Source organism: Hemitrygon akajei, chromosome 6, assembly GCF_048418815.1.
Source record: "Hemitrygon akajei chromosome 6, sHemAka1.3, whole genome shotgun sequence".
Lineage (NCBI taxonomy): Eukaryota > Metazoa > Chordata > Chondrichthyes > Myliobatiformes > Dasyatidae > Hemitrygon > Hemitrygon akajei.
In genome coordinates, this window is record NC_133129.1 from 91,049,203 (window position 1) to 91,067,452 (window position 18,250).

Genomic DNA, 18,250 nt, shown 5'->3' on the forward strand with positions numbered 1-18,250 from the left:
CAACAACCCGCCTATACTTCCTTTCAATCACCTTAAAATTATGACCTCTCGTGTGCCCCAGGAAAAAGACTCTGCCATCCATTTGACTGATGTTTCTCACCCCTCTATCAAATCTCCTCTCATCCTGCTCAGCTCCAAAGAGGAAAGCCCCAGGAGAGTGAAGGCGATGGGGAATGTGGGAGTGACGACGGTGGGTGGGCCTGTCGGAGTAACCGTGGTGGGTGTGGAGTGACGGTGGCAGTGACAACGGTGGGTGGGCCTGTCGGAGTAACTGTAGTGGGTGTGGAGTGACGGTGGGAGTGACGACGGTGGGTGGGCCTGTCGGAGTATCCGTGGTGGGTGTGGAGTGATGGTGGGAGTGACGACGGTGGGTGGGCCTGTCGGAGTAACTGTAGTGGGTGTGGAGTGACGGTGGGAGTGATGACGGTGGGAGTGACGACGGTGGGTGGGCCTGTCGGAGTAACCGTGGTGGGTGTGGAGTGACGGTGGGAGTGACGACGGTGGGTGGGCCTGTCGGAGTAACCGTGGTGGGTGTGGAGTGACGGTGGGAGTGACGACGGTGGGTGGGCCTGTCGGAGTAACCATGGTGGGTGTGGAGTGACGGTGGGAGTGACGACGGTGGGTGGGCCTGTCAGAGTAACCGTGGTGGGTGTGGAGTGACGGTGGGAGTGACGACGGTGGGTGGGCCTGTCGGAGTAACCGTGGTGGGTGTGGAGTGACGGTGGGAGTGATGACAGTGGGTGGGCCTGTCAGAGTAACCGTGGTGGGTGTGGAGTAACAGTGGGAGTGATGACGAAAGGTGGAGAGACTGGGAGGGATGGCAGAGGGTGGAGACTGTAAGAGTCATGGCAGATGGGAGTGACAGTGGAGGAAGGGGAACGTGGGAGTGACACCAGGGTGCGGTGAGAGTGAGTGTGATGGTGAAGTGTGGGACTGCAGGACTGAAAATGAAGGGCGGGGAGTGACACCGGTGTGAGGGAAGTGTGGGGAGAGATGTGGAGGGTGTGGAGTGAAGGTGGCAGGTCTGTGGGAGTGAGGGCGCAGAGTGGAGGCCATTGGAGTGATCACAAAAGGTGGGGGGACTGGGAGTGATGGTAGGGGGTGAGGATTGTGGGAGTAATGACTCAGTGTGGGGTCTGTGGGAGTGACGGCGGAGGGTGGGGTCTGTGGGCGTGACGGCTGAGGGTGAGGTCTGTGGGAGTGACAGAGGAGAGTGGGGTCTGTGGGAGTGACAGTGGAGGTTGGGGTCTGTGGGAGTGACCGTGGAGGGTGGGGACTGTGGGAGTGACGGCTGAGGGTGGGGTCTGTGGGAGTGACAGCGGAGGGTGGGGTCTGTGGGCGTGACGGCTGAGGGTGAGGTCTGTGGGATTGACAGAGGAGAGTGGGGTCTGTGGGAGTGACGGTGGAGGGTGGGGAATGTGGGAGTGACGGCTGAGGGTGGGGTCTGTGGGAGTGACAGCGGAGGGTGGGGTCTGTGGGAGTGACAGTGGAGGGTGGGATCGGGGAGTGACTGTGGAGGGTGGAGTCTGGGGGAGTGACAGCGGAGGTTGGGGTCTGTGGGAGTGACGTCGGAGGGTGGGGTCTGGGGGAGTGACTGTGGAGGATGGTGACTGTGGGAGTGACTGTGGAGATTGGGGTCTGTGGGAGTGACGGCGGAGGGTGGGGACTGTGGTAATGACGGTGGAGGGTGGGGTCTGTGGGAGTGACGGCGGAGGGTGGGGACTGTGGGAGTGACGGTAGAGAGTGGGGTCTGTGGGAGTGACGGCGGAGGGTGGAGTCTGGGGGAGTGACGGTGGAGGGTGGGGACTGTGGGAGTGACGGTAGAGAGTGGGGTCTGTGGGAGTGACGGCGGAGGGTGGGGTCTGTGGGAGTGACAGTGGAGGGTGGGATCGGGGAGTGACCGTGGAGGGTGGAGTCTGTGGGTGTGATGGCTGAGGGTGGGGTCTGTGGGAGTGACCGTGGAGGGTGGGGTCTGGGGGAGTGACGGCGGAGGTTGGGGTCTGTGGGAGTGACGTCGGAGGGTGGGGTCTGGGGGAGTGACGTCGGAGGGTGGGGTCTGGGGGAGTGACTGTGGAGGATGGTGACTGTGGGAGTGACTGTGGAGATTGGGGTCTGTGGGAGTGACGGCGGAGGGTGGGGACTGTGGTAGTGACGGTGGAGGGTGGGGTCTGGGGGAGTGACTGTGGAGGATGGTGTCTGTGGGAGTGACTGTGGAGGTTGGGGTCTGTGGGAGTGACCGTGGAGGTTGGGGTCTGTGGGAGTGACCGTGGAGGGTGGGGACTGTGGGAGTGACGGCAGAGAGTGGGGTCTGTGGGAGTGACGGCGGAGGGTGGGGACTGTGGGAGTGACGGTAGAGAGTGGGGTCTGTGGGAGTGACGGCGGAGGGTGGGGTCTGTGGGAGTGACCGTGGAGGGTGGGGTCTGTGGGAGTGACGGTGGAGGGTGGGGTCTGTGGGAGTGACCGTGGAGGGTGGGGTCTGTGGGAGTGACTGTGGAGGTTGGGGTCTGTGGGAGTGACGGCAGAGGTTGGGGACTGTGGGAGTGACGGCGGAGGGTGGGGACTGTGGGAGTGATGGCTGAGGGTGGGGTCTGTGGGAGTGACCATGGAGGGTGGGGTCTGTGGGAGTGATGGTGGAGGGTGGGGTCCGTTGGAGTAACTGTGGAGGGTGTGGTCTGTGGGAGTGACGGCGGAGGGTGGGGTCTGTGGGAGTGACGGTGGAGGGTGGGGAGTGTGGGAGTGTCCGTGGAGGGTGGGGACTGTGGGAGTGACGGTGGAGGGTGTGTTCTGTGGGAGTGACCGTGGAGGGTGGGGACTGTGGGAGTGACGGCGGAGGGTGTGGTCTGTGGGAGTGACTGTGGAGTGTGGGGTCTGTGGGAGTGACGGCGGAGGGTGGGGTCTGTGGGAGTGACGGTGGAGGGTGGGGACTGTGGGAGTGACGGCGGAGGGTGTGGTCTGTGGGAGTGACGGTGGAGGGTGAGGTCTGTGGGAGTGACGGCGGAGGGTGGGGTCTGTGGGAGTGCCCCACCATCGGGAGGAGGACTCCCACCCAGACCGAGCTTTGGCACGGAATTCCGGGAAGGGGCAGGTGGCTGCTGGACTTTCTGTGACTCTTGCCCCCCGCCCCCTCGACAGGAACACTTCACCCCCGAGTGCAAGTTCAAGGAGTGCGTTTTCGAGAACTACTACGTGACCTACTCCTCGGTGCTGTACCGACAGCAGGGCTCCGGGCGCTCCTGGTACCTCGGCATCAACAAGGACGGCCAGGCCATGAAGGGGAACCGGGTGAAGAAGACCAAGAGAGCGGCACATTTCCTGCCCAAGCTTGTCGAAGGTACGGTACAGGGCAGCCTCGCCTTTCCCTTCCCTTCCCACGCAGCTACCAAACGCGTTCTGAAAGATCCGACCCTCGGACAGAGTTGGACACCCTCATTCTGACTCCCACACTTAGATTCATAGAGTCATCAGAAAGTATAGCACAGAAACAGGCCCTTCAGCCCATCTAGTCCGTGCTGAACCATTTAAACTGCCTACGGCCGTCAACCTGCATCGGGACCATAGCCCTCCATATCCCAAACATCCATGTAACTATCAAACTTCGCTTAAACATTGAAACCGAGCTCGCATGCACCACCTGTGCAGACAGCTCGTTCCACACTCTCACCTCCCTCTGAGGAAGAAGTTTCCCCTCGTGTTCCTCTTAAACTTTTCACCTTTCACCCTTAACCCATGACCTTTGGTTGCAGTCCCAAGCAACCTCAGCGGAAAAGGTCTGCGTGCATTTATTTTATATATATTACAACACCCTGTAACCTGCTGCCATTCGGCCCATCTTCCTGACCAATCAATCACACCCTGTGATCTGCCACCGCTCTGTCCATCTTACCAATCGATCAATAACCTTGTGTAACCCACCACAGCTTTGCCCTCCTTACTGACCGATCGATAACGTCCAGTAAGCTGCTGGGGCTCCTCAGATTCTTTTTAAATCTCTCCCCTCCCACCGTAAATCTAGTTCTTGATTCCCCGACCCTGGGGAAATGGCCGTGTGCATTCCCCTGTCCACGCCCTTCATAACTCATGTAAGTCTTTCCAAAATCGACAAATTTCACAGATCCAAACATTCAAAGTGAAAAAGGAACAAGTCTCACAAACAGCAAGGAAAGAAATGAGCGTGGAATGCAGAATACGAAACCCCGGATCACAGAGACATGGAAAGAATCCCGGCATGTGCTGTTCAGCTGAGAGTTCAACCTGCCGCCGTGTCCCTGGTTATCTGCAGGCCACAGCGCAAGTCTGCCCCGCTCAAACTCGCACAGAACAGAATCCAGAAGGCAGAAACACACCATAACATGAACTGGTGTCTAATCCCTGACGTACACCAATGACATTCAACCTGATTCCCCAGTGACTCAACTCCCTACCTGCCCAACTCAGCGCTGGGGTCTCGGGAAGGGGAGGGCACCAGTGGTATCTGGCCGTTGCTGCAATGTGAGCGGTGGTTTCTCACAGACTTCTCCTCCTCACCCCCCCAACCCTGTCTCTTCCAGCTGCCCTCTACCAGGAGCCCTCCCTCCACGAGCTGAGCGAGGACCAGCCGGAGGCAAAGAAGGGAGCCAAGACAGCGGCCATGAACGGCGGGAAGGGGGTCAAACTGAAGACGGAGGCGTAGCCCCCCCTCCCACACTCCGGGAGGGTAACGAGGCAACACTGTTGATGGCGGGCAACGGGAAGGGGAAAGGTGTGGGTGAGGACGTTATGTGGGTGGGCATTTGTCCGTCACGACTCCTGCCAAATCCTGGCCACGTCAGTCACCCCACACACCCCACGATGCTTCCGTCAAGAGGATTCAGTCAGCCACTGTACAAACCCAGGTCTAAGTCAACTTTCCGCAGCACGCTTGGCTGCCAAACTGTCTAAAATCAGCTTCATGACAGACAGCAGACATCGGCCGGGGGTGGTGGGGAGAGGGCAAAGAACAGTGGTATGAGAAACAGGGGTGACCCATCCTAACCCATACCATCAGTCAGACTTTGGGCACCTGGAGTTGCAAAGATTGGCTCCCCTTGCAGAACACTGCCCCGAAGGCAGGGCTCCCAGTGACAGCGAGATGCACTTACGGTGAAGACCCCAAGCACTCCACCGTCCCACTCGCTCCCCACAGACCTGTATCAGTCCCCAAACTAATCCCACTGTCCCATTCTCTCCCCACAGACCTGTATCAGTCCCCAAACTAATCCCACTGTCCCACTCTCCCCACAGACCTGTATCAGTCCCCAAACTAATCCCACTGTCCCACTCTCTCTCCACAGACCTGTATCAGTCCCCAAACTAATCCCACTGTCCCACCCTCTCTCCACAGCCCTGTATCAGTCCCCAAACTAATCCCACTGTCCCACTCTCTTCCCACTGACCTGTATCAGTCCCCAAACTAATCCCACTGTCCCACTCTCTCCCCACAGACCTGTATCAGTCCCCAAACTAATCCCACTGTCCCACTCTCTCCCCACAGACCTGTATCAGTCCCCAAACTAATCCCACTGTCCCACTCTCTCCCCACAGACCTGTATCAGTACCCAAACTAATCCCACTGTCCCACTCTCCCCACAGACCTGTATCAGTCCCCAAACTAATCCCACTGTCCCACTCTCTCTCCACAGCCTGTATCAGTCCCCAAACTAATCCCACTGTCCCCCTCTCTCCCCACAGACCTGTATCAATCCCCAAACTAATCCCACTGTCCCACTCTCTCCCCACAGACCTGTATCAGTCCCCAAACTAATCCCACTGTCCCACTCTCTCCCCACAGACCTGTATCAGTCCCCAAACTAATCCCACTGTCCCACTCTCTCCCCACAGCCCTGTATCAGTCCCCAAACTAATCCCACTGTCCCACTCTCTCCCCACAGCCCTGGAACAGTCCCCAAACTAATCCCACTGTCCCACTCTCTCCCCACAGCCCTGGAACAGTCCCCAAACTAATCCCACTGTCCCACTCTCCCCCCACAGACCTGTATCAGTCCCCAAACTAATCCCACTGTCCCACTCTCTCCCCACATACCTGTATCAGTCCCCAAACTAATCCCACTGTCCTACTCTCTCCCCACAGACCTGTCTCAGTCCCCAAACTAATCCCACTGTCCCACTCTCTCCCCACAGACCTGTATCAGTCCCCAAACTAATCCCACTGTCCTACTCTCTCCCCACAGACCTGTATCAGTCCCCAAACTAATCCCACTGTCCCACTCTCTCCCCACAGACCTGTATCAATCCCCAAACTAATCTCACTGTCCCACTCTCTCCCCACAGACCTGTATCAGTCCCCAAACTAATCCCAGTCCCACTCTCTACCCACAGACCTGTATCAGTCCCCAAACTAATCCCACTGTCCCCCTCTCTCCCCACAGACCTGTATCAGTCCCCAAACTAATCCCACTGTCCCACTCTCTCCCCACAGACCTGTATCAGTCCCCAAACTAATCCCACTGTCCCACTCTCTCCCCACAGACCTGTATCAGTCCCCAAACTAATCCCACTGTCCCACTCACTCCCCACAGACCTGTATCAGTCCCCAAACTAATCCCACTGTCCCACTCTCTCCCCACCGACCTGTATCAGTCCCCAAACTAATCCCACTGTCCCACTCTCTCCCCACAGCCCTGTATCAGTCCCCAAACTAATCCCATTGTCCCACTCTCTCCCCACAGACCTGAATCAGTCCCCAAACTAATCCCACTGTCCCACTCTCTCCCCACAGCCCTGTATCAGTCCCCAAACTAATCCCACTGTCCCACTCTCTCCGCACAGACCTGTATCAGTCCCCAAACTAATCCCACTGTCCCACTCTCTCCCCACAGACCTGTATCAGTCCCCAAACTAATCCCACTGTCCTACTCTCTCCCCACAGACCTGTATCAGTCCCCAAACTAATCCCACTGTCCCACTCTCTTCCCACAGACCTGTATCAGTCCCCAAACTAATCCCACTCTCTCCCCACTGACCTGTATCAGTCCCCAAACTAATCCCACTCTCTCCCCACAGACCTGTATCAGTCCCCAAACTAATCCCACTCTCTCCCCACAGACCTGTATCAATCCCCAAACTAATCCCACTGTCCCCCTCTCTCCCCACAGACCTGTATCAGTCCCCAAACTAATCCCACTGTCCCACTCTCTCCCCACAAACCTGTATCAGTCCCCAAACTAATCCCACTGTCCCACTCTCTCCCCACAGCCCTGTATCAGTCCCCAAACCAATCCCACTCTCTCCCCACAGACCTGTATCAATCCCCAAACTAATCCCACTGTCTCATTCTCTCCCCACAGACCTGTATCAGTCCCCAAACTAATCCCACTCTCTCCCCACAGACCTGTATCAATCCCCAAACTAATCCCACTGTCCCACTCTCTCCCCACAAACCTGTATCAGTCCCCAAACTAATCCCACTGTCCCACTCTCTCCCCACAGACCTGTATCAATCCCCAAACTAATCCCACTGTCCCACTCTCTCCCCACAGACCTGTATCAGTCCCCAAACTAATCCCACTGTCCCACTCTCTCCCCACAAACCTGTATCAGTCCCCAAACTAATCCCACTGTCCCACTCTCTCCCCACAGCCCTGTATCAGTCCCCAAACTAATCCCACTCTCTCCCCACAGACCTGTATCAATCCCCAAACTAATCCCACTGTCTCATTCTCTCCCCACAGACCTGTATCAGTCCCCAAACTAATCCCACTCTCTCCCCACAGACCTGTATCAATCCCCAAACTAATCCCACTGTCCCACTCTCTCCCCCACAGCCCTGTATCAGTCCCCAAACTAATCCCACTGTCCCACTCTCTCCCCACAAACCTGTATCAGTCCCCAAACTAATCCCACTGTCCCACTCTCTCCCCACAGCCCTGTATCAGTCCCCAAACTAATCCCACTGTCCCACTCACTCCCCATAAACCTGTATCAGTCCCCAAACTAATCCCACTGTCCCACTCTCTCCCCACAGACCTGTATCAGTCCCTAAACTAATCCCACTGTCCCACTCTCTCTCCACAGACCTGTATCAATCCCCAAACTAATCCCACTGTCCCACTGTCCCACTCTCTCCCCACAGACCTGTATCAGACCCCAAACTAATCCCACTGTCCCACTCTCTCCCCACAGACCTGTATCAGTCCCCAAACTAATCCCACTGTCCCACTCTCTCCCCACAGCCCTGTATCAGTCCCCAAACTAATCCCACTGTCCCACTCTCTCCCCACAGTCCTGTATCAGTCCCCAAACTAATCCCACTGTCCCACTCTCTCCCCACAGACCTGTATCAGTCCCCAAACTAATCCCACTGTCCTGCTCTCTCCCCACAGACCTGTATCAATCCCCGACTAATCCCACTGTCCCCCTCTCTCCCCACAGACCTGTATCAATCCCCGACTAATCCCACTGACCCCCTCTCTCCCCACAGACCTGTATCAGTCCCCAAACTAATCACACTGTCCCACTCTCACCCCACAGACCTGTATCAATCCCCAAACTAATCCCACTGTCCCACTCTCTCCCCATAGACCTGTATCAGTCCCCAAACTAATCCCACTGTCCCACTCTCTCCCCACAGACCTGTATCAGTCCCCAAACTAATCCCACTGTCCCACTCTCTCTCCACAGACCTGTATCAATACCCAAACTAATCCCACTGTCCCACTCTCTCCCCACAGACCTGTATCAGTCCCCGACTAATCCCACTGTCCCCCTCTCACCCCACAGACCTGTATCAGTCCCCAAACTAATCCCACTGTCCAACTCTCTCCCCACAAACCTGTATCAATCCCCAAACTAATCCCACTGTCCCACTCTCTCCCCACAGACCTGTATCAGTCCCTAAACTAATCCCACTGTCCCACTCTCTCTCCACAGACCTGTATCAATCCCCAAACTAATCCCACTGTCCCACTCTCTCCCCAGAGACCTGTATCAGACCCCAAACTAATCCCACTGTCCCACTCTCTCCCCACAGACCTGTATCAGTCCCCAAACTTATCCCATTGTCCCACTCTCTCCCCCACAGACCTGTATCAGTCCCCAAACTAATCCCACTGTCCCACTCTCTCCCACAGCCCTGTATCAGTCCCCAAACTAATCCCACTGTCCCACTCTCTCCCCACAGTCCTGTATCAGTCCCCAAACTAATCCTACTGTCCCACACTCAACCCACAGACCTGTATCAGTCCCCAAACTAATCCCACTGTCCCACTCTCTCCCCACAGTCCTGTATCAGTCCCCAAACTAATCCCACTGTCCCACTCTCTCCCCACAGTCCTGTATCAGTCCCCAAACTAATCCCACTGTCCCACACTCAACCCACAGACCTGTATCAGTCCCCAAACTAATCCCACCGTCCCACTCTCTCCCCACAGACCTGTATCAGTCCCCAAACTAATCCCACTGTCCCACTCTCTCCCCACAGACCTGTATCAGTCCCCAAACTAATCCCACTGTCCCACTCTCTCCCCACAGACCTGTATCAATCCCCAAACTAATCCCACTGTCCCACTCTCTCCCCACAGACCTGTATCAATCCCCAAACTAATCCCACTGTCCAACTCTCTCCCCACAGACCTGTATCAGTCCCCAAACTAATCCCACTGTCCCACTCTCTCCCCACAAACCTGTATCAGTCCCCAAACTAATCCCACTGTCCCACTCTCTCCCCACAGACCTGTATCAATCCCCAAACTAATCCCACTGTCCCACTCTCTCCCCACAGACCTGTATCAGTCCCCAAACTAATCCCACTGTCCCACTCTCTCCCCACAAACCTGTATCAGTCCCCAAACTAATCCCACTGTCCCACTCTCTCCCCACAGCCCTGTATCAGTCCCCAAACTAATCCCACTCTCTCCCCACAGACCTGTATCAATCCCCAAACTAATCCCACTGTCTCATTCTCTCCCCACAGACCTGTATCAGTCCCCAAACTAATCCCACTCTCTCCCCACAGACCTGTATCAATCCCCAAACTAATCCCACTGTCCCACTCTCTCCCCCACAGCCCTGTATCAGTCCCCAAACTAATCCCACTGTCCCACTCTCTCCCCACAAACCTGTATCAGTCCCCAAACTAATCCCACTGTCCCACTCTCTCCCCACAGCCCTGTATCAGTCCCCAAACTAATCCCACTGTCCCACTCACTCCCCATAAACCTGTATCAGTCCCCAAACTAATCCCACTGTCCCACTCTCTCCCCACAGACCTGTATCAGTCCCTAAACTAATCCCACTGTCCCACTCTCTCTCCACAGACCTGTATCAATCCCCAAACTAATCCCACTGTCCCACTGTCCCACTCTCTCCCCACAGACCTGTATCAGACCCCAAACTAATCCCACTGTCCCACTCTCTCCCCACAGACCTGTATCAGTCCCCAAACTAATCCCACTGTCCCACTCTCTCCCCACAGCCCTGTATCAGTCCCCAAACTAATCCCACTGTCCCACTCTCTCCCCACAGTCCTGTATCAGTCCCCAAACTAATCCCACTGTCCCACTCTCTCCCCACAGACCTGTATCAGTCCCCAAACTAATCCCACTGTCCTGCTCTCTCCCCACAGACCTGTATCAATCCCCGACTAATCCCACTGTCCCCCTCTCTCCCCACAGACCTGTATCAATCCCCGACTAATCCCACTGACCCCCTCTCTCCCCACAGACCTGTATCAGTCCCCAAACTAATCACACTGTCCCACTCTCACCCCACAGACCTGTATCAATCCCCAAACTAATCCCACTGTCCCACTCTCTCCCCATAGACCTGTATCAGTCCCCAAACTAATCCCACTGTCCCACTCTCTCCCCACAGACCTGTATCAGTCCCCAAACTAATCCCACTGTCCCACTCTCTCTCCACAGACCTGTATCAATACCCAAACTAATCCCACTGTCCCACTCTCTCCCCACAGACCTGTATCAGTCCCCGACTAATCCCACTGTCCCCCTCTCACCCCACAGACCTGTATCAGTCCCCAAACTAATCCCACTGTCCAACTCTCTCCCCACAAACCTGTATCAATCCCCAAACTAATCCCACTGTCCCACTCTCTCCCCACAGACCTGTATCAGTCCCTAAACTAATCCCACTGTCCCACTCTCTCTCCACAGACCTGTATCAATCCCCAAACTAATCCCACTGTCCCACTCTCTCCCCAGAGACCTGTATCAGACCCCAAACTAATCCCACTGTCCCACTCTCTCCCCACAGACCTGTATCAGTCCCCAAACTTATCCCATTGTCCCACTCTCTCCCCCACAGACCTGTATCAGTCCCCAAACTAATCCCACTGTCCCACTCTCTCCCACAGCCCTGTATCAGTCCCCAAACTAATCCCACTGTCCCACTCTCTCCCCACAGTCCTGTATCAGTCCCCAAACTAATCCTACTGTCCCACACTCAACCCACAGACCTGTATCAGTCCCCAAACTAATCCCACTGTCCCACTCTCTCCCCACAGACCTGTATCAGTCCCCAAACTAATCCCACTGTCCCACTCTCTCCCCACAGTCCTGTATCAGTCCCCAAACTAATCCCACTGTCCCACACTCAACCCACAGACCTGTATCAGTCCCCAAACTAATCCCACCGTCCCACTCTCTCCCCACAGACCTGTATCAGTCCCCAAACTAATCCCACTGTCCCACTCTCTCCCCACAGACCTGTATCAGTCCCCAAACTAATCCCACTGTCCCACTCTCTCCCCACAGACCTGTATCAATCCCCAAACTAATCCCACTGTCCCACTCTCTCCCCACAGACCTGTATCAATCCCCAAACTAATCCCACTGTCCAACTCTCTCCCCACAGACCTGTATCAGTCCCCAAACTAATCCCACTGTCCCACTCTCTCCCCATAGACCTGTATCAGTCCCCAAACTAATCCCACTGTCCCACTCTCTCCCCACAGACCTGTATCAGTCTCCAAACTAATCCCACTGTCCCACTCTCTCCCCACAGACCTGTATCAGTCCCCAAACTAATCCCACTGTCCCACTCTCTCCCCACAGACCTGTATCAGTCCCCAAACTAATCCCATTGTCCCACTCTCTCCCCACAGACCTGTATCAGTCTCCAAACTAATCCCACTGTCCCCCTCTCTCCCCACAGACCTGTATCAGTCCCTGACTAATCCCACTGTCCCACTCTCTCCCCACAGACCTGTATCAGTCTCCAAACTAATCCCACTGTCCCACTCTCTCCCCACAGACCTGTATCAGTCCCCAAACTAATCCCACTGTCCCACTCTCTCCCCACAGACCTGTATCAGTCCCCAAACTAATCCCATTGTCCCACTCTCTCCCCACAGACCTGTATCAGTCTCCAAACTAATCCCACTGTCCCCCTCTCTCCCCACAGACCTGTATCAGTCCCCAAACTAATCCCACTGTCCCACTCTCTCCCCACAGACCTGTATCAGTCCCTAAACTAATCCCACTGTCCCACTCTCTCTCCACAGACCTGTATCAGTCCCCAAACTAATCCCACTGTCCCACTCTCTCCCCACAGACCTGTATGTCCCCAAACTAATCCCACTGTCCCACTCTCTCCCCACAGACCTGTATCAGTCCCCAAACTAATCCCACTGTCCCACTCTCTCCCCCACAGACCTGTATCAGTCCCCAAACTAATCCCACTGTCCCACTCTCTCCCCACAGACCTGTATCAGTCCCCAAACTAATCCCACTGTCCCACTCTCCCCACAGACCTGTATCAGTCCCCAAACTAATCCCACTGTCCCACTCTCTCCCCACTGTCCTGTATCAGTCCCCAAACTAATCCCACTGTCCCACTCTCTCCCCACAGACCTGTATCAGTACCCAAACTAATCCCACTGTCCCCCTCTCTCCCCACAGACCTGTATCAATCCCCAAACTAATCCCACTGTCCCCCTCTCTCCCCACAGACCTGTATCAGTCCCCAAACTAATCCCACTGTCCCACTCTCTCCCCACAGACCTGTATCAGTCCCCAAACTAATCCCACTGTCCCACTCTCTCCCCACAGACCTGTATCAGTCCCCAAACTAATCCCACTGTCCCACTCTCTCCCCACAGACCTGTATCAATCCCCAAACTAATCCCACTGTCCCACTCTCTCCCCACAGACCTGTATCAGACCCCAAACTAATCTCACTGTCCCACTCTCTCCCCACAGACCTGTATCAGTCCCCAAACTAATCCCACTGTCCCACTCTCTCCCCACAGACCTGTATCAGTCCCCAAACTAATCCCACTGTCCCACTCTCTCCCCACAGCCCTATATCAGTACCCAAACTAATCCCACTGTCCCACTCTCTCCCTACAGACCTGTATCAGTCCCCAAACTAATCCCACTGTCCCACTCTCTCCCCACAGACCTGTATCAGTCCCCAAACTAATCCCACTGTCCCACTCTCTCCCCACAGACCTGTATCAGTCCCCAAACTAATCCCACTGTCCCACTCTCTCCCCACAGACCGTTGTCTGTCCACAAATTAATCCCATACATCCATGAAATTAGGTTAATGATCACCTCATCATTAACCCCTGAGCCACAGGATGTTTTGTGTCCACATAGTCCTCATCTCCCTGTGTGATTATTCACCTCTGCCTGTTTCAGGCCCAATTTCCCAATGCTTGAAAGATTTTCCAAAGCCAGCGACCTGTTCGGCCCATCATGGATAGGCTGGCTCTTTGAAGTAGCCCCACACATACCCAGCCCTTTGCTCCCCAACCGCTGAATCCCTCTCTGTTTCAGTGGGACCATCTCTCCTGTTCTCACACTGCCCTCGGGGTCAGATCTCTGCCCGTGGCCCAGAGGCTAGGCCCATCTCTGGCTCCCTGTTGTTTACTGGCCCTCCAATGTGGGTAACAGACTCTGTACCCCTTCGTCGCGAATTGGCAGGGTTTTGGGTGGGAAGGGTGGGGGGAGGGTTGGGTTTATGTCTGAAGCATGTATCGAACCGCATGAGGGTGAATGTCTGTCTGACACAAGAGATTCTGCAGATGCTGGAAATCTTGAGCAACACGCACACAGAATGCTGGAGGAACTTGGCAGGCATCAGCGGAGGGGAATAAACAGTTGACGTTTCATGCCGGACCCTTCGTGCACCCCCGATGAAGGATCTCAGCCCAAAACATCGACTGTTTATTCCTCTCCATAGATGTTGCCTGACCTGTGAGTTCCTCCAGCATTTTGTGAATGTATCCCCGAGTGTGTGCGTGCGTGTGCGTGCGTGTGTGAGTGTGAGTGTGTGCGTGTGCGTGCGTGTGTGAGTGTGAGTGTGTGCATGAGCGTGTCAGTGTGTGAGTGTGTGCTTGTGCGTGCGTGCGTGTGTGAGTGCGTGCGCGTGTGAGTGTGTGCGTGTGCGTGAGCGTGTCTGTGTGTGTAATGGCCGATGTCCTATTGAATGGTCAATGCCATTTAGAATGAAGACCCGGCCTATCGGAATGGCATGGCTGTGTGTGACATACTTAGAAATATAAGTTCAAAATCATACAACAACAGGGGTGTTTTTTGGTCTGAATTCCTTCAGTATCCAGGACTTTTATGAGCCAACCTGAAACCAAAGGCCAGTTCTGCTCTTCCATCTCTCAGGATGGCCTCCAACAAGGTACTGGCAGTAGCCACTCTGACGTCACCTGTGGAGCTGTCCTTTTTAAAAATGTATATTTATTCTTATCGTATTTATTTTTCTTACAATCCTATCTGGACATATGGTGTAAATAAAGGGGCACCCTCGAGGGGTGCCGAGGTTAACCAGAACTTTGTGCTTGTGTCTAGACTGACATCACACACCCATTGGTCACACTGGGGTTCAATTATAGCACCTTAAATGTGACTGGCCAGAATTCAGTCACATGCCAACACCCTCGTTGGTTGGCCAATGAATGAAGGACTTTGAAGTTTTGACTCAGATGGTGACCTGTGGGGATGGGTGGGAATCTAATTATTCTGGGACATGTTGGGAAACTCAGCCTGGCCTGCACCAAGCTGGATGAGCCCTCTAAAGCTGAGTGAGATCCACACTCGTTCTTCTACACCCCAAGAAGCCAGGAAGACAAACCAAGGTAGGACCTCTGCGTGGACGTTTGTGCCCTGGGGTGTCACAAGGGATTCTGCAGATGCTGGGAGTCAGGGCAAAACCTAGGCATAATGCTGGATGAACTCAACAGGTCAGGCTGCATCAGGGGAGAAAAGTGAAAGCCTGCTGTCCTTCATCTGGACTGGTCCAAGACCCTTCACCCACTGGCGATGAAGGCATCGACTGGTCATTCCTCTCCGGAGGCACTGCAAGGCTGGCTGTGTTGCTCAGAGGTCTTGTATGTAGACCCCTAGGGAATGTTAAAGAACATGGGGACCTAGGATCTTTACTGTGGAGACAGTAAAGGTACTTGTCGGTATTTACAGGTTCTCTCTGTGCTTTTCTGACCATTATTACTGAAGGGTGGATCCTTGTAACACTCTCAAAGATGTAGACTGGTGCTCACACTAAGTTCCCAAGCCTTCGCAGTGGACCGGTTCCCTTCTTCCACATCTGGAGGAGAAGGATGCTTATGTGAGATTGCAGTTCTTGGACTACAGTTCAGCATTCACCACCATAGTTCCATCCAGGCTTGACAAGAAGCTCAGTGACCTCTGCCTTATTGTAGCTGGATCCTGGACTTCCTGTCAGATCGCCAGCAGGTGGTAAGAGTGGGCTCCCTCACCTCCACTCTTCTGACTCTCAACACAGGAGCCCCTCAGCGCTGTGTACTAAGTCCCCTCCTTTACTCCCTGTATACCCATGACTGCGTTGCCACCCACAGCTCTAATCTGCTAATTAAATTTCCTGATGATACTACATTGATTGGCCTAATCTCAAATAATAACGATGTGGCCTACAAGGAAGAAGTCATCTCTCTAACACAATGGTGTCAAGAAAACAACCTCTCCCTCAATATTGCAAAAACAAAGGAGCTGGTTGTGGACTACAGGAGGTAGAGATGGGCTAACCCCTATTGACATCAGTAGCTCTGGGGTTGAGAGGGTAAACATCTTTAAGTTCCTCAGTATCGACATCACTGAGGATCTCACGTGGTCTGTACACACCAGCTGTGTGGTGAAAAAGCACAACAGCACCTCTTCCACCTCAGACAGTTGAGAAAGTTTGGTATGGGCCCCCAAATCCTAAGAACTTTCCACAGGGGCACCATTGAGTAAATGGACTGCTTTCTCTGGCGGACTGAGCATAGGTGTTCAGCAAAACGGTCTCCCAGTCTGCGTCGGGTCTCACCAATATATAAAAGGCCACAACGGGAGCACCGGACACAGTATACCACACCAGCCGACTCACAGGTGAAGTGTCACCTCACCTGGAAGGACTGTCTGGGGCCCTGAATGGTCGCTCGGTCCGCCAGAGAAAGCAGGATCTCCCAGTGGCCACACATTTTAACTCCACGTCCCATTCCCATTCTGATATGTCTATCCATGGCCTCCTCTACTGTCAAAATGAATCCAAACTCAGGTTGGAGGAACAACATCTTATATACCGGCTGAGTAGCCTCCAACCTGATGGCATGAACATTGATTTCTCTAACTTCCGTTAATGCCCCTCCTCCCCTTCTTACCCCAACCCTGACATATTTAGTTGTTTGCCTGTTCTCCATCTCCCTCTGGTGCTTCCCCCCTCCCCCTTTCTTTCTCCCGAGCCTCCCGTCCCATGATCCTTTCCCTTCTCCAGCTCTGTATCACTTTCGCCAATCACCTTTCCAGCTCTTAGCTTCATCCCACCCCCTCCAGTCTTCTCCTATCATTTCGCATTTTCCCCTCCCCCCACTACTTTCAAATCTCTTACTATCTTTCCTTTCAGTTAGTCCTGACGAAGGGTCTCGGCCGGAAACGTCAACAGTGCTTCTCCCTATAAATGCTGTGTTCCACCAGCATTTTGTGTGTGTTGTTTGAATTTCCAGCATCTGCAGATTTCCTCATGAAGGCAAATGTGATGTTGGCATTCATTTCAAGGGGACTAGAATATAAACGCACGGATGTAATGTTGAGGGTTTATAAAGCACTGGAGAGGCCTCACTCGGAGTGTTGTGAGCAGTTTTGGGTCCCTTGTCTAAGGAAGGATGTGCTGACATTGGAGAGGGTTCAGAGGAGTTTCAGAAAAATGATTCTGGGATTGAATGGCTTGTCATATGAAGAGAATTTGATGGCTCTGGGCCTGTATTCACTGGAATTCAGAAAAATGAGGGGTAACCTCACTGAAATCTATCGAATGTTGAAAGGCCATGACAGAGTGGATGTGGAGAGGATGTTTCCTATAGTGGGACAGGCCTCTGGTGTTACAGAAGGTAGACCTGGCCCCGTTACTGCACAATGCCCCAGTCAGCTGACCTTTACTATCCTTTGTAAGAGAGTTCCAAGTAAGTTCCTTTGACCATCAGCTGTGAATGACTCTGGAACCTCACCAGACTCGATGGATGGTCTCCTTTGGTCCTGTTCATCTTCCAGCTCACCAAGGATTGCTGCGGACCGGCAGAGCCCAGGCTGAAGCTCGGGGGACTGCCACTGCAGGCACGTGCTGGGGAAGGGCACTGTTTTGGCTAATTCTGCCACCGCATAGGGAGAGGTTGAGTCGGGCGGGGGGGCCCCTCAAACCATGAAAGGGTGTATCGTCCCAAGGGTCATGGGAGAGGCAACCACGCCAGTGTTTGCAGACACAAGAGATTCTGCAGATGCAGGAAATCTCAAGCAACACACACACACTCAAACACACACACCCTCACCTCTCCGAGACACACACACACACACACACCCTCACCTCTCCGAGACACACACACACACACACCCTCACCTCTCCGAGACACACACACACACAGTGCTGGAGGAACTCAGCACACCAGGCAGCAGCTATGGAGGGAAATAAACAGTCGACATTTTGGGCCGAGACCCTTCATCAGGACTGTGTTACGTATCCCGTAACTGGGTGTCAGACCAGCAGAGATAGAAGTATCCGTTGGAGTCTGGTGGTACCAAACTAAAGGTGTTTATTAGTAAACTACACAATACAATATCAAAAATGCAAATATACATATAAAACAAGTTAGCAGTAATAAACCTAAAAGTGTAGGAATAATAATAAGCAATAATAAACAAGCTATCGATGTCTAGGGGTAAATGAATTGTCATAGGAAAGTATAGAGTTCAGTTCATAAATGCTGAAGTTGTTATGGTTGTTGTGTTGAAATCGT

The 18,250-nt window shown here is 54.0% G+C and overlaps 1 protein-coding gene across 1 annotated transcript in view; it reads left to right on the top strand.

Moving 5' to 3' along the window:
- The window catches only part of fgf11a (fibroblast growth factor 11a), a 68,131-nt gene extending 62,892 nt beyond the window's left edge, over positions 1 to 5,239 (top strand). Inside the window, exons 4-5 of the mRNA XM_073048830.1 lie at positions 3,133 to 3,331; positions 4,548 to 5,239. Coding sequence (XP_072904931.1) covers positions 3,133 to 3,331; positions 4,548 to 4,669 — 321 coding nt within the window. The 3' untranslated portion in view covers positions 4,670 to 5,239. The remainder of the gene's footprint in view (positions 1 to 3,132; positions 3,332 to 4,547) is intronic.
- Positions 5,240 to 18,250: the final 13,011 nt, after the last annotated feature.